Consider the following 23192-nt stretch of genomic DNA (forward strand, 5'->3'; position numbering starts at 1 on the left):
GCGGGCCGTAACACATGCAAAATAAGGACAGTTAAATATTTTTAGAAGCATGGGAAAACGCGGAAAAGAAAGGAAAATTATAAAGCAGGGGATTTTTTTTAAAGTCTTTATATCTGTTTAGAAACACTTCTGACTATGACTATCAAATTTGCAACAATAATCCCGGCTGAAGATGATTGGTTGTTTTGGAAGATATTCCAGCGTATAATTTTCGATTCTTTGCGAGCCACGTGTGGATCAACTTCGCGGGTAGTTCAGGCCCCACACTGGTTTAAAACACCAGTTTTGGAATTTTTTCGGGAAGAGTCTTCCCGAAACACTTCACAACTCTTGCTTTTACATTATCAAAAACAAAGACAGTCCAAACTGTCTCCCCCCGCCCCCCAGTTTCGACGAATTACCTGTGTTGGATCAGAGACCTGGAATCCTGTCCTCGTTCTCCAAACTCTGACAAAACTCGAGTCCCTTTCCAGGACTTTGGTCCAGGTCCGTCATTTCAAATTTCGAAGGCAATTTTTTTTTTGAAAACAACAAAAACCATGCCCACTTTTATGTAAAATCATTAATGTTCAAAAACCGGGGGGGGGGGGGGGAATTCCCTTCTGGGACCGTCCTAAATGATGGCAATATAATGATTGTTAATCCTTTGCGAAACCATTGTTGGAGGTGACGTTTAGACCCTCTCTATGATGGCCATATGGCTGGGTTTTGGCAGCGGTCCTATATGAGCGCGCATAAAAAATTGTAAGTGGGGGTTCAGATATTTTCCCCATAGTTTAGCAGGATATTTTTCCCATGGAAATCGATTTCAGGACAGATTAGAGTCATTAAAATTTGACATTTTTAATAACTTATTCATTAATGACTGGAGAAAATGTTTTTACATTTTTCAAAGAAAATAATACTAAAAGCAAGGAAGTTTTAATTTCTAAGGAGAGGCTCGAGCCCCAAACTTACCCTCCTATATAGGCGCCTATGGTCCCATCTAATCGATCTTTATATAAAAAATGTTACAAACTGCAAAATATCACCCTGCACATCAGTTTGCCGAGTAGTCAGAAGTACCAGCTCCGACAGCTGCTTGCGCGAAGTAGTGGAGAGGTGAATTAGTCAAGCAGCGCCACTAGTGGATTATAATGGATACATGTAGGTTTCTCCATTTACAGCGTATTCGTGTAAACTGTAACGGCCTATAATTTAGGAAGACATTTCAAACACATATCGGGCTTCTGAGATGTCAACAACTTGTCGATGAAAAAAAAGTGGATGTTCTTTGCGCATTATTTGATCTTATTTGATAAGTGTAGATGTCTTTATCAAAAATTACTCTTGTCGCATTGGCAAGTTTAGCAGTTCTGTCAACTTTGGTTGCTAAACTTCAAAATATTGTACATGTTAGTAATGATATTGAGTATGAATATGAAGAGGTTAAAAGAGAATTGGAGGACAGGCTGTTTCCAGGGGACCGGTTGCGACATCTCATGTGGTTTTTACAAGTAATTTTTAAAATTTTCTTTTAATGCAACTTTATAAACACGTAGTACTTTTTTGTCTTTTACCCTGATAAAATTTAAGTTGCATTGATGGATTTCTTTCAGGACCCTATGTGTTCTGCTATAAATATTTTTAAGCGAAAAAAGAAACTTCATTGGAAATTTCAGTTAAAATGTAAAGGAAATGCATTTTATTACTGCTAGAAATATTGTGCAACAAATTGTTTATACTAAGTTTACTTATTTAGCATTAAAAAAAACATGTTATTAAAAAGTAACTTATGCAAGTAATGGTTTTTGATATGTGTGATGTTTTGATAAAGTGAAATGACTTTTAAGTTCATTAATTTATTTAAATGTTAGTAAAAGTTTTGACAGCGTACTAGTCATTCTGGATAACAGGATAACATTGTTGCTATTTTATACTGGCCCTCTCATATTTTGGTGTTTGACTTTTTGGTTTTTCTTATTTTTGACTTTCGGTTGTGTACTTAAGGTATCCATTTATTTTTTTCTTCAAACCAGAGCATTTACCAATTTTTGACGTCTGCTGCATGTGTATCTATATTTTTTAAAGTGACTTTTATGAATGGTTTATGACAGACAAAACACGAATCAGGGTTTAAGCTGGGTTCAAAAGTTCTTTAGCATAAAAGCTAAAATTAAGGGAAAAATGTTAGCAAAATGCTAAAATGTTACACATTCTCATATGTTTATATATGCCTCAGTGTGTTTATCTCCAGTTGAAAATAAAATTCATATTTCATCTGTGACATCTTTGAAGAAATAAGTACAACAGCTATTTTTTTAAAACATAAAATAAAAAAAGAAAACACGATTGGTGTTTAGAACGTTGCAGTCCCCTCCTCCTAATAAAGCAGTTATTGGGGGGACATAATGCTGGATAAGACTAATAGTTATTGAACTTAATTGTAGTTTAAACATCTTAGCTAAGATTTAAAAAAGATTAAGTTGATTATCGCCATACATGCTTCCTCTCTAGGATCATAGATTTCTTCTTTTTTTTTAATTAATTTATTTTTTATGTGAGCAAAAAAGCGAAAATGCATTGCTTTATTTTCGCAATTCAGATAGTGTTTTCGCATTATGCGAAAAATGCGACCGTAGCGGAAACCCTGACACGAATGAACTTTTGAAAGCGAAGAATTCATGTAATTTTTTACTGTGCAAATTCTCTTGAGTACATTTGGTGCTGATTTTAAGTAAAAATGAAATTCTTGGTAGAATTTCCAGCAATTCACTTTTAAAATCAACATTACTTTAAGAACTCTATTTGCTCTTTCGCAGGTGGAAAAATTAGTCAAAAGCAAAAATATCTATGAGTGCATTAGACCTGCGCAAGCATAAAACATGTATAAATTATCCATGATTTAATTTTATTGTTATGAAAATACTTAAAACTTATTCAAAAGGTTCAAAACATAGTTTTTAGAATTCCCCTCTGCTTCTCCAACTACTCAAAATGGTTTAATAATTTTTGTTTAAAAAAAAAAATTTTTTTTGAATTTAAATTATTATGTTAAATTTTTCTTTTTAAAATTATTTTTAGATATCTGATTTACACCTTAGTTTATTTCAAGACAAGAGTAGAGGATCTGACCTGAGGAAATTTTGTAAAGAGACAGTTTCTGTCATTCAACCATCTGTAGTTCTTGCAACAGGTATGTTCATATCATTTATCAGCGATTGATAACGTATCTTATCAAATTAGAGTTTAAAAAAAAATGGTATCTTCTCTACTTTTCGCAAATGATAGTAAAAATTGTTTAAAAATAAATTGTACTTAATTTTCTAAGCATAATAAAATTTCTGTAAATATAGAGGTGCCGGGGAAAGGGGAGAAAAAAGAAAGGAATCTGAAAAAAATAGAAAAATTGATGTTTTGCAAATTGAAATGTATTTAATTGCTATATTTTCTTTAAAAAGAAAAAATGACGAAATCATGAAAGATACATGAAATCCGTGTTATTTTTTTTTTCTTTTAAACATAAATTTATATAAAATTTTTACTGTAAATACAAAAGCAAGTAGCTTTTTTTATTCAGAACAGCAAAAATGATCTGTGACAGGGGTGCCCACCTGGGGGGGGGGGGAGTCATAGTGCAGACTGCACCATTGAAACTTTTAGGGAGGGGTGTTTTGGTTTTTTTTCTGATTTTGCTGGGTGGGGGGTCTTCATAATATTTAGGGGTTGCGCCATTGCTGTTAGGGGGTGGGCGCCCCTGTCTATAAATTTGTCAAATCATCAATCAATCAGCCATTAAATGTAAGTAAAATGTGATTTTTGTAAATTGTTAAATCTAATTTTTTGACAAAAATTGGCTTTTTTTTTGCACACATTGTGAAATTTTTTATCTAAAAATTTTCTTATTTTTTAAAAATTTGCTACATTTCTTTTTTTATATGTGTACATATGCACATTACATTTCATGAAACTATATTAAAATTGTTACTTAAAACATTTTCAGTAACTGACATTATTATTAGTAACATACACTAATTCTGTTCTGTGTACATATTTACAGTATCAATGAGAAATGTAGCAATTAATACTTTGATGTACAGGGAAATTAAGTAATCTTAGTTAATGTTTTTATGTGAGACACTGAACAAAAAGGAAATGTTTAAAAAAAATTTTAAAAATCAAATCAAATTTTTGAATATATAGTTTTTTTACTGGAAATTTCAAAGTTTTTAATTTTTCCTCGTACCCCTTCGGAGTGGGGAGAAAAATGTTTATCCCCCAAAATTTTCAGCATTTCTTCCGGCCTATCGCTAATAAAAATTCTTTTTTTCAAATATTTATATTCTGGTTCAGCTCTGTATTCAGAGTTATAAGTGTTGGAATTCAGGGAACTGATGTGATATACCCCACCCTTGGCGACTTTTTCCTGTTGGCGCCAAGAAAGCGTCGCCAAGAAAACGATGTATGATGACATATGTCATACATCGTTCTTAGCGATGCTTTTTTAGCGCCAACAGGAAAAAATCAGATAAAAAAACATGATCAAAGCACTTCAGAACACAATATATATAAAAACAACGTAAAAGCACAACAAAAAACATCACGAATATATGCTTCAAAAATGTACAGGGCCGGGGTTTTTTGTAAACATATTAAAATACAATGAAATAAATTATTGTATTAATTACAAGTCAAAATTAATGCATTAATTTTTTTTCATCAGTTCTCCGGGATACGAGCCCTCGGTCTCATAGTACTTTCGTAATGTGACCTCGGCCCTGCCTCGGTCTCATTACGAAAGTACTATGAGACCTCTGGCTCGCCAGTTATCCCTCCGACTGTTAATATACATTACAGTCGGAGTATGGTCACAGTTATGTATATTTTCTTGGAGACACCCAAGGGTGGCTCCTTCCGTTCAGTGTACAATAATGACACAGTTTTAAGTGTGAAATATGCACCATTATTGTGCAGATTTATTAATAAAATTCAGCATTTTTAAGAGTACAACCGAAAGAACTTTCAATTGTTAACATAAAATTCAGTACCTAAAGGAGGCACGTTAATAGAATGTCTAAATAATTCGTGGCATCGATAAGAATTAACTTTTAGAACAAAATAACTGTACTATTTCTGTAAAATTAATTTACATACAGTAAAAATAAAGTTAAAAACTACAAGAACCCCTCAAGGATTTGTAAAAACAAAGAATTTTGGAAGTGAGAGGTTTTTTTTGAATTCTAAAATAAAGAACTTACCTTTTTATATGGTATAAATATTCACACTCAGTCTAAAACAATACATCATATGACAATGGCACGTTACAGATACACACCACGTTGGAGTTAACTTTTAATTAACCTTCAAGTTTGAAGAAACTGGCATTTTCTAATGTTTTTACTTCAAAACACAACTACTGAATTTAAACTAACACAAAATAAGCATTCCTGTAAGTTATATTGCACGAAATAACACCACGTATCTCTCCTGCGTGAAACCCAAGTAAACAAGTTTGAACAGATCTGTAAGATTGCCTTCGGGTTGCTAAACACAGGTTAGTTTGGCCAGGGATGCCATGCATAAAAACTTATCGCCTCATTGGCGAGAAAAATATTTTAATTTTGTGCAAAAAAATCGAATGTCGCCTAATGGGGGGGTATATCACATCTGTACCGAATTCAGTTATGAGCATTTATAGGGACCAAGAGTTTCATCATATTTTATGATGAAATGCTGCAGTTCACGAATATTATACCTTCAAGTGTAAAATTTTAAAGAAGGAACATTTTGTAACAAGTATGCCTTTATTTCAAGTGTCCTTGAAAAGTAGATGCACAACATTGTTAGAAATAAGCGGTCGTTAATTGTGTTTTGTGACTAAAAATTTTGATTTCCAGTCCTAGGTGCTAAATTTGGATTCTGAAACTTTAGCATATTGGAAGTTTTTCTTTCTGACCCATCGTGATTTAGACCCGTGACTGATCAGAAGGGTTTATTTGTAAAAGTAATTTTGAAATACAATCGGGTTTGTCTTAAAAGCATCTTTTCCTTTTGTAAATGTTACAGCTATTTTTTAATATTCTATCGGCAGCATGTAGATTTCTATTCAATTTTTTTTTAACGTTCTGATAAATATGTATTTGATTCATAGAAAATCTCACATATAGTTAGGGAAAACATAACCTGGCAGCATTGTGAAGGCAACGCAGATCCTTATCACAGCCTAACCATACTGCCAGCTTAGGTTTGTCCTGACAATAGGTTGTTCACTTTATTGCCTGGAAACATATTCTAGATGTCTAGAAATAAGAATTTAAATCTAGGTATCTTTGTGAAACCTAGATTTAAATTCTTATTTCTAACACTGATGCACAACTATTAATGCATATTTAATTTTCATCCAAATACAATGAAACACGGAAACAAAAATCTCACTCAAACAGCACACAGCCAAACAAACTCACATTTAAGCTAAAACTAGACTAACTGAATTAAGATGCAGCTCCTATATTTATAGCTTTTTGAGGAGACCACTACAAAATTCCAGTAGATTTTAGGGTTTATTATTTGACTCAAATTATTATCAAGTTTTAGCAACAAAAATCAATCCCCAAAAATGATGTCAATTTGGCAATCTCTCTTCAATTTCTCGCCAAGCCCATAGATGCAATGGCGCAACCAGAAAATAATTTTAGGAGGGAAGGGCAGAAGATTTCGCTCTCCTCTGATATGCCCCCCTCTTGGCGAGATTTTAATTTTTCGCTCGATATGAAAATCGCCAATAAGGCGATAACTTGGCAACCCTGGTTTTGCAACTTGAACGCTGGAAAGTAGTTTCTCGAAGTCTGTCTTTTTTCACGTGTCTCTGTGGTAGGAGGTAGGTGCTCATATGTTCCGCTCTTAGGGAGATTTTAAGTTGAATACTCTAAAATAAAGTTTCAATTCAAACTTTATTTTAGAGTATTCTTTTTCTTGTTGTTTTTTAATGTTAATTTAGTTGAATTTTCTATTTTAATTATGAGTTCGGTTTGTGATGTTGTCCAAATGTATCAATTGAAATTTTTGAATGAATCTTCTTTTTCGTCAGGTCGTCCAACGTTTGGACGTACCGGAGTCCTAAATAGATTTTTTATATTTAAACTAATTGAAAATAAAGAGGTTAGGTAAGTGAACATATTTTGAATTATTGTGTTTTTAGTGTGTTTCTGGTAGTTTGTATTTTGGTCTGGTTGGCATTTTTGTAGCACAAAAATGGTGTTAATTTCACATAAAATCTGTGACTTTATTGTATACTGAACGGAGGAGATCTGTGACTTATATCCGACTGTGATGTATATTAAAAGTCGGAGGGATAACTGGCGAGCCCTCGGTCTCATAGTACTTTCGTAATGAGACCGAGGCAGGGGTCTCATTACGAAAGTACTATGAGACCAAGGGCTCGTATCCCGGAGAAACAACGGAAAAAAATTAATGCATTAATTTCATTAAATAATTAATGACATAATTTGAATTTTTCCTGTTGGCGCTAAAAAAGCATCGCTAAGAACGATGTATGACATATGACGTCATACATAGTTTTCTTGGCGACGCTTTTTTGGCGCCAACAGGAAAAAGTCGCCAAGAGGGGGGTATATCAGATTTGTTCCGAAGATTTTCTCATTTGAAATGGATGTCATTCGTTCCATCTCTCTCTCTTTTTCCCAACAATTTTTTCAATCATAATGTTTACATTGTATATAGAGAGAATGAGGTGATAAAACTTCTGGTTTTGGAAAGGGGTCGGTCAGTACTCAAAGATGGAGCACGTAGAAATAGAGGAGTCCAGCAGTTGTAGATAATCTTCAGTGATGTCAGGAAAAAAAGGAGATGCTACGGCACTCCGCTGGAAACTTTTGGAAATTGAAGTCCTAGAGAGCGTTTTTCAATGATGGTACCGGAAGAGGTTCAGAGATTCCTTCCCCCTAAGTTTTTCAAAACTGTAGCACTAAAAATTCAATTTTCATCGTTCTTTTGGTAATATCAGAGAGATGAGTTTCGGAGTGTCGTTAGAAGACTTTCTTATTTTCGAGGAACTAGAGAAAGGGGAATAAATGAAAAAGGAGAGCGGAGCACCAGTACGCCTGAAATGTGTTTAAAGGAAATGTTTGATGTTTGATTTTTTCAGATACATTTTTTTAAAAGTGCTTGATGGAAACTATAAAATACTGTTGATACGTTTTTCTACAATAATAAGTAAAAAGTAACACTTTTAACTGTAGAAATGTATATGAAAAAGGGTTTCCCAGAATCTTACAAACAGTTTGTGAGGCAAAATGGCATTAAATGGCTCTTTCTACCCAAAATGATCCGATTTTCATGACTTAGGTTTCATTCGAAAGCCCGCGAAAAATATCCCTCAAGTTGATTTACTTCCTTTTCTTCAAATTTAAAATTCCAAATAAATAAATAAATAAATAAATAAATTTAAAAAAAAGGCTGTAAATCACCAGGAAAAGAGTTATAAGCATTTTTAAGCCTAATGGAACATCCATATCAAGTCGGAAATTTATCGTTTGCCAATGAGCTCAGTTTAAATTAACGTGAATAAAATCATTTTGGATCTGTTGCAACTTTTTTCTTGACTGTGAACAAACAAATGTCTTGCTTTTGCTTTGAGGTAAAAATTTCTCCTTTTGCATATTTTTGGGCTTTTTTTTTGCACTGCCAGCATAAGATCATCAAGGATTTTAGTTGCATTAATGGAGGGTTGCGTTTAATTTATTCAGGACTTAAAGATTAACTGTTAACAAAATTTAAGAATAATTTTTTGACAGGAAATTTTACAGTATATTTTTTCTCTTAATATTTGAGCCAAATTGTTGAACACGTGTCACTTGATATAACTTATATTTTCGAGGTAGACACCGTATGCAAAACCGCTAGTAGATAAATAAATCAAGTAATTTGCCGCCCTTAAAATTAAAGTGAGTTTGTAGTTAAATTCTAATCTGGTTTTTGCATATCCAAACACTGATTCACACTTTAAACTCTTTTTTAACACTAAAGTAGCGCATCTTGTGGCACTGAAACATGTATTATGTAATATTTTTCAAAGACTTTTAAATCGCATAATTTGCCGCCTTCAAATTAAACTGAATTTCTAGTTGAGTTCCGAACTATGTTTTGCATATTCAAACACTGGTACCAACTGTAAATTAATATTATTTATTAACATTAAAGCTGCGTATCTTATGGCACTGAAACATATATTAAAAATTTTTAAAAAATCGTTTCAATTTCGGAATTTGCCACCCCTAAAATCTGCTGCCCTAGGCGGCCGCCTAGGTCGCCTACCCCTAGAGCTGGGCCTGCTCCTATCTTAAAGGTGTTTTTGTATAGCAGGCAAAATCACGTAAAGGTAAATTTCAGAAAGCATAGTAATTTTGAGTAAAAATTAAGTGAGTGAATGGCAAACGTAGAAAGATTACGACAACTTATGCACATAAAAACATAAAACTGACAAATATTTACAAAATTTGTTACCATATACAATTTTAAGTATTTTGGGGTTAAAAATAATTGCAATTTGTACATTTATGTTTGTTCTACATTTGGATGCTTCACTTATCAAATCAACTAGCTCCATAAAACAAAAAGTAGAGAATAGTTATGAAGAAGATGATGTTATATCCATAGGAGTGAATAGGCCCTCGTGCAGGGGCGGCAAATAGGGGGGTCAAGAGGGGGCGGTCGCACCCCCAAATTTTTTGAGAGGAATGATAAAAAATGAGCAAATTCAATTTACGTAAATCGCCAATCAATGTCAAAGGAAAACAGTCTTGCTGGTTTTCCTTAATGGTTCATGAAACTTGACACATTTCAACACTTGAGCAAGCGTTTTCCGTTTTTTAAATTATTAGAAATTCATCAAGCCTTTACCGGCCTTTTCAGAACAGAAAAAAAAACTGATGAAGAATCATGGTTAATTTTAACTAACGACGTAATTTCTTCATATAGGCTAAATATCTCGTTCTTGTGTGCTCTGCGTAACGATGGTTAGAGGCCCGTGCAGTGGTGTGGCTGCATGATTTTCACAATAAAATGACTTGGTATTTTACTTTCATTGTTACACTAATACTTTAAGTGTGTCTATTTAATGAGTGTTCATCACTTTCTTCTGCTAGAAACACGTTTCAGCTGCTCAACGCATAGTGTGCTTCCACAGATACTCTTTAAAATAGAGACGTACCGAGTACTCGATAACTACTCGGTACTCGGCCTACTCGGCCAATTTGCCGAGTACTCGGTACTCGGCGAAATTCTGATCAGATACTCGGCCAATACCGAGTAGTTGCAAAAAATTGAATATTGTCCAAGACAGATACTAAAATTTATTTTTAAAAAAAGAGTAAACAGTATATTCTGCAATCATTTACAATTAAAATTTGTAAGTCAAATTTAAATTTTGAGAATAATGAAGTTTGTAATGCTTCAATGAAATAAATCTTTATTTTAATGTCCCCAAAGTAAATAAAGCTTATTTATTAAAAATTAGGCAAAAAAGGTAAGTATAGAAAATATGGAATTTTTATATTAAAAATGTATTTTTGCTACAAACAAAAATTAGTTATAAAAAATATAAAAATACCTTTGCTTAAAAAATAAAAGGAAATAAAACAACGTTAAAAGCACAGTGCAGGAACACTGCAGTCACGTGTTTTGGCGTTTCAAGGAATTCCTTTTCAATGCACAAAATGGGAGCTCGTGAATTTAAAGGCATCGGACAAAAGTCGGGTTTTTTTTGTCGAATGTCTTTACATTCTTTAACTCACATGTTATGCACTGAAAAAGACGTTCCTTGTAACGGGGGGGGGGGGGGGGGGGGGGGCGAAACACGTGTCTGCAGTGTTCCTGAACATTTGTTTTATCTGCTTTTAAAAATTATTTATGTTTGGCAGACTAAAACAATAATTGATTGGTATGCAGTGAAACCCCTCCTAACAGACACCCCTCAAAGGCGGCGGACACCACTCTTATGCAGACAATTTTTAATTCCCCAGTTCCAATACAAATAACTTTATTAAATCCCTGTCCTGTGGACACCTCTCTGTTGCGGACAAAAAAAACTGTCCTGTTAGTGTCCGCATTAGAGGGATTTTACCGTAATTTGTTTTAATTCCAACTTGATTATCATACCTTTTATTTATTTATTAAAAAAAAAAAATTTTGTAAAATTTTTGACACAAACAAAATTTTTTATGTAATTCATAGTTAAATTTCAGGAAGAATTTAGTTTTAATAACTATTATATGGACAAGGAGGTCTATACTACTATTCCAATAAGTTCAAAATTCATCACATGTGTGTCAGTGGTTCTACTTAAAACATAATTGTACTCGGTAACTCGGCAGAGTAGTAAAAGGCCGAGTACTCGGTAACTCGGTACTCGGCCGAGTAGTGAAAGGCCGAGTACTCGGTACTCGGCTACTCGGCCAAAGTGCTACTCGGTACGTCTCTACTTTAAAAATACTGAAAAAAAAAACCTCACATCAACAAATATCTTTTCTGGGGGCTCTTTAAGTATGCAATCTCCCCCCCATATCATGATAATACTTGCTGTTAGCCAATATGTGTTTTGTTCCATACTGAGACTATTCGTATTAAAGAAACTCGACCCCCCAAATGAAATGCTGAAATGCCGCCCCTGCCCTCGTGTTACATTTTCTGCCATCACATGGTCAGAAATGTACTGAACCAAACCTTTAATACAAATTCACATGCTAAGAATTGACAATGCACTATTAAAGCAGAAATGAGAATTTTTTAAAAAAGAGTGGAGTTAATCGATTTGGCAATTGAGGCATCCATATAATGCTTGATGCATGACTAATTCAAAATTTCGGTACTTTTCTTTAAGATTTTAAATTTATTTATTGCTCTTGCAAACTAAAAATTTTGCAGTTGTCGACATTGAACAACTTTAATTTCTAAATTATAAGACTGATATATATTTTTAGATATGGGCAGTTCTCAAAAGGTGGGAACAAAAAAGTTAACTTTGAGCAATTTCAAAAATTTTCAAATTTGACATCAATTTTGCTTTTATTCTACAGCATGCATGCCTAGAACACAATATATGAACATGAAAAGACAGCAGGTATTTGTAAAAATTGTTAATTAGCAAATTAAATCAGCTGTCTGTAGGTAACAGATTTTGGACATTGTTGTCCTGTAGGTAACGGATTTTGGACATCATCATAATGTAAGTTTCACCATTTTTGACAGTTGTTATTCTGATTTTTAACTTTTCCAATGAAAATTTTATTTACTACTTTTTGAATTTTGAAATTTAATAATAAAGAGGATATTAATGAAGTACTTGAATGGCTATACATACTGCTCTTTACATATAATAAAGTTTTGGAATGATTTTGAAGAAGTTGATGAAAGGTAAAAAAAAGCTTCATGGAAATAACTATACAAACTCGTAGCTTCTTTTATTAAATAACATTTGTATTTTTCTGGATTATTAACTTTCATTTCTGCAGATATTTTCCAAACTTAGAATGTACTTCTACCAGAACCTCACTTTTTGTTCTACTTCTAGGAGACATAATCTCGTGTGAGCATTAAACTTTGCAATAAATCCTTTTGCAAATAGGTATTAAAAATCAATAATGACTTCAAAAAGCATATAAATACAAATTCCATAAAAGAACTTAATTAAATTGTTTAAAGCACTTTTTCAAAACATGTTGTTAATTCAAAAGGCTTACTATCTCTCAAATCTCAAGATAGAATGAAAATTACCAACTGATATTTGTTTACAAATCAACTGCAGAAGGATTTTTTTTTACTCTAAAAAATTAAAAATAAAAAAAATTGCTAGCGCAGGTGATAAAGTCGCCAAAACTGGTGCAGCTGACGATAAACTACATTTGTCAAACTGGAATTCCTCTCTGGTAACCTTTAGCTGATCGCATACTGTGTTGTCGCCAATGGAGGTTTGCTTGGCGATTTTAGCGCAAAATAGCTTTCGTTACGAACATAACCAGCCATGTTTCTACTGTAATTTATGTATTGTTCTATGTGTAACGTATTAATTATGCAAAATACCAATGGATTAAAGAAGATAAAATTATAATAACCTTTTTTATTGAGGTTAGAAGACAGTGGATCATCAAAAATTATGAATAAACGGACAGAATTATCGGCGTCAAGATCGTAACGCCATTTGGACATCTCACATGTATGTTTAAGAAAAATCATTTTTCTTCTAAGATACTGCATAAAAGCTTATGAAAACACTTTAAAACAATTAAAAATTGATTTTGAGGATCGATAAATACCTTTAAAACGAAAACATCATATACTTAGTTCTCAAATAATAGCGTTGTAAAGATCGTAACTTTTGGACATACATCAAATTTCAAACTTACGTTTTTTAAAAATCGTTTACAAAGTAAATAATCTATCTTTACTTTTGTTATTTGTGTAAAATATTAACAAAAAGTTATTCAGTGTAAGATTCATACCTTTAATTTTTTTTTGAAACGTATGAAAATAATTTAAAAATTTTTTTTTTTAAATGGTGCATTTGCTCAGTTAACGTTTTGGTATGTCCAAAATTGTGCCCTTTAGCAAAGAAAATATTTTTTTAAGGGCATTTGAAGAGCATTTTTTCCATAATTTATGTCAATTCTTGTCTCTATACAGTATTATAGTTTAACTCAAAAATTTTTGAGTTAATTAAAATGAAAGTTATTTGGTGTTGAAGCTTCAAAGTTGAGGTCTGTGTTTGTTCCCACCTTTTGAAAATTGCCCATATCACCAATCACTTTAAGCATTTTTTCTATCGTCGCCAAGGTAGAATGTAAACGAAGTTGGCTAACCAAGTGACCTTTAACAGAAAAGGACCGAAATTTCTTTGTTAATGGTCTTTAATTCAATCTTCTTTTTTTTGTTTGTTAAATTTTGGGTTTTCCTGTTGAATTATGTATCAGTAGCTAATGATGTATTATTCTTGTTTTAATATCCTACATTTTCACTAATGTTCATCATCAGTTTTGCAACTAATCAAGGACGGATCCAGAAATGTTTCAAGGAGGTGGCGATTGATTTTTTAACTTACTTCGTACAACATACCTGGTTTTTTCATGTTTGGGGAGGGGGGGGGGGGGGGGCTGCCACAGCAATTCATCCAAAACAACTAAAAAGAGGTATGCAAAATTTTAATTTTAAAACTCCAATTTCATAATATTTCTGGGGAATTTTAGCAACCCTATCCTCTCATCGAAGTTCAACTAAAACAGGACTTCAACTCGGGAAAATTGCTGATGCAGGATCCCTCCCTTGTATCCGTCCTTGCAATTAATATGTGAGAAATTAACTTGCAATTAATTTATCATTGCACACAGGTGACTTGGTGGATGCCCGAACTAATGATATTTTGGGCTCGCGCCAATTCCCAGAAGAGTGGGAAATGTACTGGAGCATATTGAATGAGACTGGAGTCACCTCAAACACCACATGGCTTGACATACGTGGAAATCATGGTAGGTTATTTTTTCAAAAATAACTTAATGGCTTGTAATGATGATTATAATGCTCTGTGAAAAAAGACATTATTGTGTATGCATTCCCTGAGGGAAAAAAATATTTTTTAAGTTTGTTATACAGAAATGGGAAAAGATAATTGTAATGATGTAATTGTTATTCAAAAATGACTTTATGTTAATGTATGATAATCTATATAAATAAAACAGAGAATATACAGAGTGATTATAATTAAAGTTCCACTTTCAAAACGCTGTAAAAATAAAACCACTGGTCAGAATGACGTCAAACTACAACGGAATATTATCGTAGAAGGGGGGAAGTTGATGGCAGAAGAAAAATAAATAGTTGGAACTTTTAGCAATAGATGGTGCTGTAAGCATCATAATTTAATAGTGGTCGACTAAAATTACAAATAAATCATAAAATATTACCTAAGGTGTAAACTATACCTTAAAACACCGTACTACTCAGCGTGCACGAGGATATTGGTGTGATACTGTTAGTTAAGTAAGCCCATACAACACGGAAACGTCGTATCACATCGGATGGGAAAAATCGGTTTTTAATTGTCCTGAGGCCGAAAACCGCATAAAAAGCATCAGTAAAAATCAAATCTGTCTTTAATTTTCGTGAGACTGGCGCAAAAGATGTTCAGTATAATGTACCCTGTTTTCTGTAACAAGTTGAAATCGAGAAACAGCATGTTCCACGACTAATTAAAGTGTTTCCGGGGTCACGTTTAGAATGTGTTGCGTAATGCAATCCTTCAGCTCAGCAAAGTTTGCAATCGGAGCACTGAACACAACAGCTTTCAGATAGCCTCATATCCAGAAGTCACACGGGTTAAGATCTGGTGATCGGGACGGCCAGGTCTTTCATTGAGCCAGTCATAGTGAACTTCTCAGATGCGAAATGAGGAAGAAAATGTGTATTTGGCGTTTTTATAACAACTTCAATGAGTCGGGCGCATGACAGGTGTTTTGATTTACATAGTGACACTTGCAGCGCTATTGCTAAAAATTCCAATTATTTATTTTTCTTTTGTCATACGTTTTCTCCCTTCTTCGATAATATTCCGTTGAAATTTGAGGTCATTCTGACCAGTGGTTTTATTTTTAGTGTTTTGAAAGTGGAACTTTAATTATAATCACCCTGTATATATGTGTGTGTATATATGTATGTTCCCTATACAAATTCGCAGTTTTCGTCTGATCTCGACCAAATTTAGCAGGGAGCTACTTCGGCGCCCGAGAAGGAACGTAGGGAGGTTTTGAACGCCAAAACAGAAATGAACAGTTCGAATTTTACTTTTGGGGCCCGAAAATAGCATTAAATGGCTCTTTCTACCCGAAATAATTATCCCATCAGTTCAAATTTAGAGCCATTCAAAAGCCCACAAAAAATACCCCTGAAATTGAATTAATTCCTTCAAATTTTCAAAAAAACTAAAGCAGTAAAATCACGGAGAAAAAATTGAAAACCATTTTAAGCCTAATGAAACAGAAATTTTATATTGGAAATTTATCGTTTGCGCAATCTCGTTTTAAATTAGCGTGAATAAACCCATTCAGAAGGTTGCCATTTTTTTTTAACCGACTTCAAAAAAGGAGGTTATGATTTCGTATTGCGGCTTTTTATGTGTGTTTTCAAATTATTCCAACACTACTGGACCGATTTGAATTTTTTTTTTATTTGGAAGGGTATACTTCCCAGATGGTCCCCTTGTAATTTGGTCTGGATCTGATAAGGGGTCTCGGAGAAATCCAAGAAACTTTAAATTTCATACATCATGGTCACGTGGTGTTGCTGTGATCGGTGTATTTTCACACCTAAGGTTTTGGCTTTCTCTTGAACGATATTTAATTCTCGCGGCACATGGATGATTAATTTTCTCAACGCTGCGCCACATGGTAATTTTTTATTATAGGTGTTACTAATGTATTTATTACTGCATAGCAAAGCAGTAAATTAAATATGTTTTGCTACTTTAATAGTTGAATCAATTACCTTAATATTTTATTTACTAATAAATAACTTTATTTAGGCACTAAAATATAAAGTTCAATATTTAATATTCCAATTTTTAAATATATTTAGTGTTCAATTGAGGGGCAATTGAATACAGAACACCCCTCCCCCACGATTTAATTTATATTCTTTAATAATATACATTATAACTGTGTATGGTTTCTGAAGTTTGACCAATATTCTAGATTTACTATTTCACGATGCCGCCAGTTCAATTTGAAATTAGGGTTATATTATTTAGCAGACTTCAAAAAAAGGAGGAGGTTCTGAACTTGTCGGATTTGTTTTTCTTTGTACAATGTTCCATAAATACTCGAAGACACCTGTACCCAGGGGTGTGCACAGGGAGGGGGGAGGGACACCTGTTGGCCCAAGCCTGGAGGGGACCCAATATTTTTGTAACTGGCGGTGAAATATAGGGGTAAACAATATGGAGAGGGGCCCGGAAAAGTCATTTGTGATGGGCTCCAAAATTTCTGTGCACGCCCCTGCCTGTACCGATAAGGAAAAGTCTTTTTTTGTTTGAAATAGCATAGTTCCGCGGAGGTCTAATGTTAATCAAGTTCAAGTTTGATGAAATTAAGGGAACTCTTCAAATATCATAGTGAGATTTAAATCGATTTGTACTTTATTAACTTTGTATATCGTCTCACTTAGTGAACCGGTTTTTATGCTTTTTTTTTGTTTAGTGGTGGTTTTATTTATGGGTGGTCTAACTTAGGTTCCAAATCTTTGATTTACCCTATTTGTTCTTTAGGGAAAAGTTAAGGGTAAAACAATAAATTTCATGCAATTTCCCTCACAAACGATTAAATATAAAACCCATTGATAAACAAAGGCCATAAAACAAAGGTTTATACTTTCTTTACCTATAGTTAAAGAAAGTACTAAAAATATATATTATTAAGAGTAATGATAATGAAAATTTTGAATTAAGGATTCTCTGAAGCAAACATAAAATTCATTCTAGTGGAATTTTTAATCTTCATCTATAGTGGGGCCATGTGAAGAAACATGCGACTTTTATTACGAGTTACATGACACGAATTGCAAAACATAAATTACAATTTACAATATTACAATTCTAAAATTCACAATTTTACAAATTTAAACTTAAAGCATTTAATTTTTTTTTAGTGACTCATGCATTTGCTTTCCGAAAGCAAACTTTGATAAAGTTGAACAAATGATGAAGACAATTTTTTTTGTACATAGTTACGCATTTGAAAAAGCCTTTCTTCACAGTCGTCGGAAGTCTCCGAGACGCTCGGTGTGTTATTTCACCACTAAAAAGCAAAAAATAAATTACTTTTAAATAAATAAAAAAAAACGCCTTCAAAAAATACCCAGGAACTAAAAAGCAAATAATAACTGATTACACTTACATTCTATTTCCTGCCCAAACATAGAAATGAAATTTATTTTACAATTCCAGTACAAAAATCAACTAAACTAAACACCGAATTATAAAATAAACACTGATTTAAATTACTATAGGATGAATTATTTTAAATACCTAACTAATTATATACAATCTCTTAATTTTTAATAACTTTTTGAAGTCGGGGCCTCCTATAAACTACTATCCAACGTAACTGAGTAGGTTTAGTTTTAAAGACTAATTTCGCGTATAGTTAAATTAGTGTTTAATTCAGGATTCGGTGGGTTGTCAGTTACGTTATGTAGTTGTTTATGGGAGGCCCCGACTTCAAAAGATTATTAAAAATTAAGAGATCGTATATAATTAGTTAGGTATTTAAAATAATTCATCGTATAGTAATTTAAATAAGTGTTTATTTTTAATTCGGTGTTTAGTTTAGTTGATTTTTGTGCTGGAATTGTAAAATAAATTTCATTTCTATGTTTGGGTAGGAAATAGAATGTAAGTGTAATCAGTTATTTTTTGCTTTTTAGTTCCTGGGTATTTTTTGAAGGCGTTTTTTTTTTATTTAAAAGTAATTTATTATTGACTTGGACTAAATGAAATTTTGTGTTTCGAGGTAAAAATTTCCCCTTTTGATTATTATTTGGCGATTTATCTTCTTTTTTTTTAGGATTTGAGGTGTAATTATGGATGATTGCGTTTAATTTATTCGGGAATTTTTGATTTGCTGTTTTCTTTCTTTAAGAATGATCATTTTGAAGGGAAATTTTACCGTATTTTTTTTTTCTCTAATTGAAACCGGATTGTTGAACATGCATCACTTGACATAACTTTTATTTCCGAAGTAAACCATGCAAAGCCGGGCAATGCAGCTAGTATTTAATAAAACGATCCTTTCTAAGTTTGCAACCTGTACAGAAATATCCTTTTTAAACATAGTATTATACTTTCCTATTTATGAAAAAAAAAATAGTTTTTTTTGCATTAAATTGTTGGTGAAGATCAGGGTTCACCATACCTGGCTTGCACAAAAAAAAAAAAAACCTGCCCGGTTTTTTTCTGGTAGGGCCATGTGAGAAAACCCACTATCGTATCCTGGTAAGGGTGGGTTTTTTCAGAATTTACTGCATTTTGAAACAGACTAAATATTATAACTATATCGATCAGTACCTAGTTGAGAAATTGCTATTTTCCTTTCTGGGCAATTAATTAAGTATTAAAAATTAAAACTACTTATGAATGTTATAATTTATTATTTTTTAAATGTTTAGGAGACCAAAATGAGCAATTATTATTGCAATCAATTTCAATAATGTGTTTTACATTGTTGGGATAATGGCTTTGATGCCTTGTGCTAGGGGAATGTCTTTTTTTAACAGCGAATTAGTGAAAGGTTGCCAAGTGTAAAAGTTAGATTACAATAATCACATGAAATTAGCCCAAAGTACCCAACCTGTTTGATGGTTGCAACATATTCTGTAAACTGTAACCATACCTGAATATTTATAACATATTCTTGTATTATTATATGCAAGATTTATTATGTGACTCACTAATTTTATTGTTCAAACTTTTATTTCTCGAGTCAATTAATTAAAAAATATTTTGTATATATTAATGTTTATCGTTTATGTTGCCCCTTAATCGTGAAACTATGTCATACGTTAGAAGAAAAAAATGCAAAAAAAATTAATACATAATGTGTTTCAAGATTATAAGGAGCACGTTTTGCAAAATATTGTTCTCAAAATTATCAATTTTTTTTTCTTTAATTTTAGGATTTTTTGCAATTTATTTTAGTAAAAATAGATGCATAATTTGAAATTACATACAGCTCTATAAAAAGTAAAAGTAGCAAAGTATTAGTTTGGTACAAATAAAAATTGAAATTAAAATTATTCTTAAAACAATTTGAGATAGCCCGGGTTTTCCATCAAAAACCCGTCTATTTGATCTAAAGCCCAGGTGGACTGGTCTTTTTCAAAACACCTAAGTTTTTTCAAACCGTGGTAAAGAATAGAGATGAAAGATGATGGCTAAATAGTTAATCTTCAAAATTTGTAGTGATTAAATCAAGTTTTCTTCAGGATGTATGAGTACATATTATTTTATGAACAATTATGTATATATATAAAAGGCAGACTCAAAGTTAATAGTGGTCCTCTGGTCCATCGGACTAGCAGAGCGTAAATTTTACTGTCCCAGCGGAACCAGAGAAGTTGTATTCCTTTTCTCCTTTCAAAAGTTTTAAGCGTGGGGCAGCTGGTGGCGTGATGGTTAGGCGCTGGCCTTCTACGCCTGGGGACCCAGGTTCTGACCTGGGTGCCCAGTCGGTGGATTTTCGAGATGCAGAAAATCTTCAGCGCCTTTGTCGTATGATTATGCGGCATGTAAAAGATCCCTTGGCCATTCGTTTGGCTTAGAATATCCCTCGGCTAAATTAAATTCCTAGTGCAAGTTCGCATCAAATGAGAGCCCAGGTGCCTCCATCTGGTGGAAACTGGGCATCAAAAACGTGTCATGCATCAGCGCCTTAATGGTGACACACGAAAGACTGATGCATTGTTGGGAAGCGCACTAGGTCTGGTTATGGCCCAGACACCTCTTGAGGTGGGTCTCTTATACAGCCCCATTAGAAAGAAAAAAAAAAAAAATAAATAAAAATAAGCGTAATGTTTTCTTTAAAGAACTTCTACAGTATTACAGTTTATTGATTTGGGCTTCCTATTTCCTTCACCTAAGTATACAACAAAGATAAGATTTCATTGATATTCATCTTTCACCTTCATTTGCCATACTCTCTACTTTAATTAACACTAACCTTCCGAGTTTTATAACATTTAAATTTGTTACAAAGCAGATATAAATGTACATTTTAATATGCAACAGTTTTTTTTTTGTTTGTTTCAGCAAGTACTTTGAGTACACCATTAAGCTGGGGTGCCCATCCCCTGCAAGTTCAATGGCACAAATTGCCCCCCCCCCTCCCCAAAATTTCTCAACACCCTTTCCCTTTTAAATTTTTTATTTTTAGCTCTTTTTTTAAATTTTATTTACTTTTTTTAAATGCTAATTTTTTAGTTATTAGTTCTTTTTTTTATTTCATTTACTTTTTAAAAATAATTTTATTTATTTATTTACTTATTATTACTATTGTTATTATTATTTGATTAGAAAAGTGCAGTGCTAGGCCAATGAGAGACACACGCACAAACTAAATAAAAAAATGAAACATAAACAGAATACAATAAAATAAATAATTTAAATTAGAAATAAACCAATAAATAAATTTAAAAAAATCCTTCCCCCCCCCCCCCAAATTTTGATGGCGCAACTTGTGCCATAATCCCCCCCCCCCCCCGTGGGCACCCCTGCCCTTAAGCACATATTCATGTTTGTTTCTTTTTCAATCATTTCACTTTAGAATTTTTTACTTTTCAATATTTTTAATCCCTGTTTTGTATTTTTTTCCTTTTTGCTATCTTTTTATTTTTTATGACAATGTTAAATGGATTTTAGGAATTTTCATTTTTGAAAATACTTTTTAGATGTAAGTTTTTTCTCTCCATTTTATTTTAGATAATTTCAATGTTAAGTCACTGGACAGTAAAGATGATTTTTTCAGGTATGCATTATTTTGAAATCTTCGTTTAAATAGTCTGATAATTTAGTCAAATAAATAATGTATATTATATTGTGATATATTGTGTCTATTAGTTCATGATCGTATATTGTGATACATGATCATAAACTAATAGAAATCTAGGAAATGAACAAAAAATAAATAAATACCTTTTTTAGGAATCTGAAAGAAAATATAATTACGTTAAACGGTACAAAAACTTTGGATTATTGCAAACGTGTGTTTCGGGGTTTCCAGGAACTCCATAACAAGTTATGCGGTAATCTGCAAATTTTGTGCCATTTAACGTCGTTATATTTTCTTTTATCAATCAAAATCTGTTTATAATTAAAATTGTATCGATCAAAAACAAAGCTTGGCACAGAAATAATTTTTATTTAAAGATCACGAAAAATTTGCTGTCACTGTTGATTATTCTTTCACATTTGCTTTTATCCAAAGTTTGTTGGAAATATGTGATGTGTTTTATTTAATGAAAAAAAAAATGTCAGAATACATGACTATACAAAGTTAAATTTAGCAAAAGACTTAATAGTTATGTTACATTTCAAATGGAAATTTTGTGTTCTAAATCTACTAATAACACTTTTAAAATTGATGCCCTTGATAAGTAATACAAGTTAGGAAGGTGAGGGAATACATCAAATGTTACGAGGCCTACACCAGATTAGCATATTTATTTTAACTTATTGTGATACAACTAACATCAAATTTTAACAATTTTCAACTTTGCACATTTGCTAAGCATTCAATAAGGGGCAACATTGGGTGAACAAGAAGTTAACCACGAAATTCATGCTCAGGGTTCACACTTAGGAAAAATGTAAGGCAGGATTTCTTAACCTTTTAAACGCTGTAATTCAAATTTTTAATTTTTAATTTTAATTTTTTGCTTAAATATCTCAATTTACCTCTAGTATAGCTAACCTAAACATGTTTTGGCGAAAAAAAATTTCTAAATAGGAATTTCAGGATGTTCCCATTTGGGAACATCGGCGTTTGTAATGAAGTAAACGGGAGGATTGATCTCGAAACTTTATTACTTCGAAATGGATGAAAAAATATGAATATTTTTGTTTATTTTACATACTATTATACTTTTCTCTTCTGAATGACACTTTTTCTTCCTTATTGTCCATGGTATTGAGGGAAGCAAGATGAGCGGAGTCTCGTTTAACATTCAATGCCCGTTTTCGCACATTCTTCTGACAAACCGTACAATGTCTGAGTGAAGGGGACAAGATAATGGTTATCTGTTTTTACATTCAGAACAGGAAGATGTGATTTAGGTTCATGTCTGCTTGACACCTTCACTGAGAGTTAATATGATATCAGCTAGATGTTGCATATAATCCGGAGGAAGTATTTTGAAAAATAACTGCAGAAGATCCAGTGCCTAAAGTTTTTGGAATTTTTCGAGTTTTTTTCCTGGAAGATTTTTTTCAAACTTACGACCAAACGGCACGACCTTGAGGGTCACGGATTTTGACAAAATTCTAGATATAGGTCCATTTTCACTAGGTATGAGCGCAGGTAAAGTGGTTTGACTGCATAAGGCCTCATTTGGATGCAACGAGGGCCCAAAGTTGCTAGTTTGGCCCTAGAAATGCAATGGCGTTT

The 23192-nt window shown here is 32.7% G+C and overlaps 1 protein-coding gene across 1 annotated transcript in view; it reads left to right on the forward strand.

Annotated features, from left to right (window-relative positions):
* The first annotated feature begins 1307 nt into the window (after positions 1-1307).
* The window catches only part of LOC129224664 (transmembrane protein 62-like), a 55405-nt gene continuing 33520 nt past the window's right edge, over positions 1308-23192 (forward strand). The window contains exons 1-4 of the mRNA XM_054859204.1: positions 1308-1496; positions 3064-3175; positions 14376-14513; positions 21509-21554. Coding sequence (XP_054715179.1) covers positions 1308-1496; positions 3064-3175; positions 14376-14513; positions 21509-21554 — 485 coding nt within the window. The remainder of the gene's footprint in view (positions 1497-3063; positions 3176-14375; positions 14514-21508; positions 21555-23192) is intronic.

The sequence above is a fragment of the Uloborus diversus genome, chromosome 6 (genome assembly GCF_026930045.1).
Source record: "Uloborus diversus isolate 005 chromosome 6, Udiv.v.3.1, whole genome shotgun sequence".
Lineage (NCBI taxonomy): Eukaryota > Metazoa > Arthropoda > Arachnida > Araneae > Uloboridae > Uloborus > Uloborus diversus.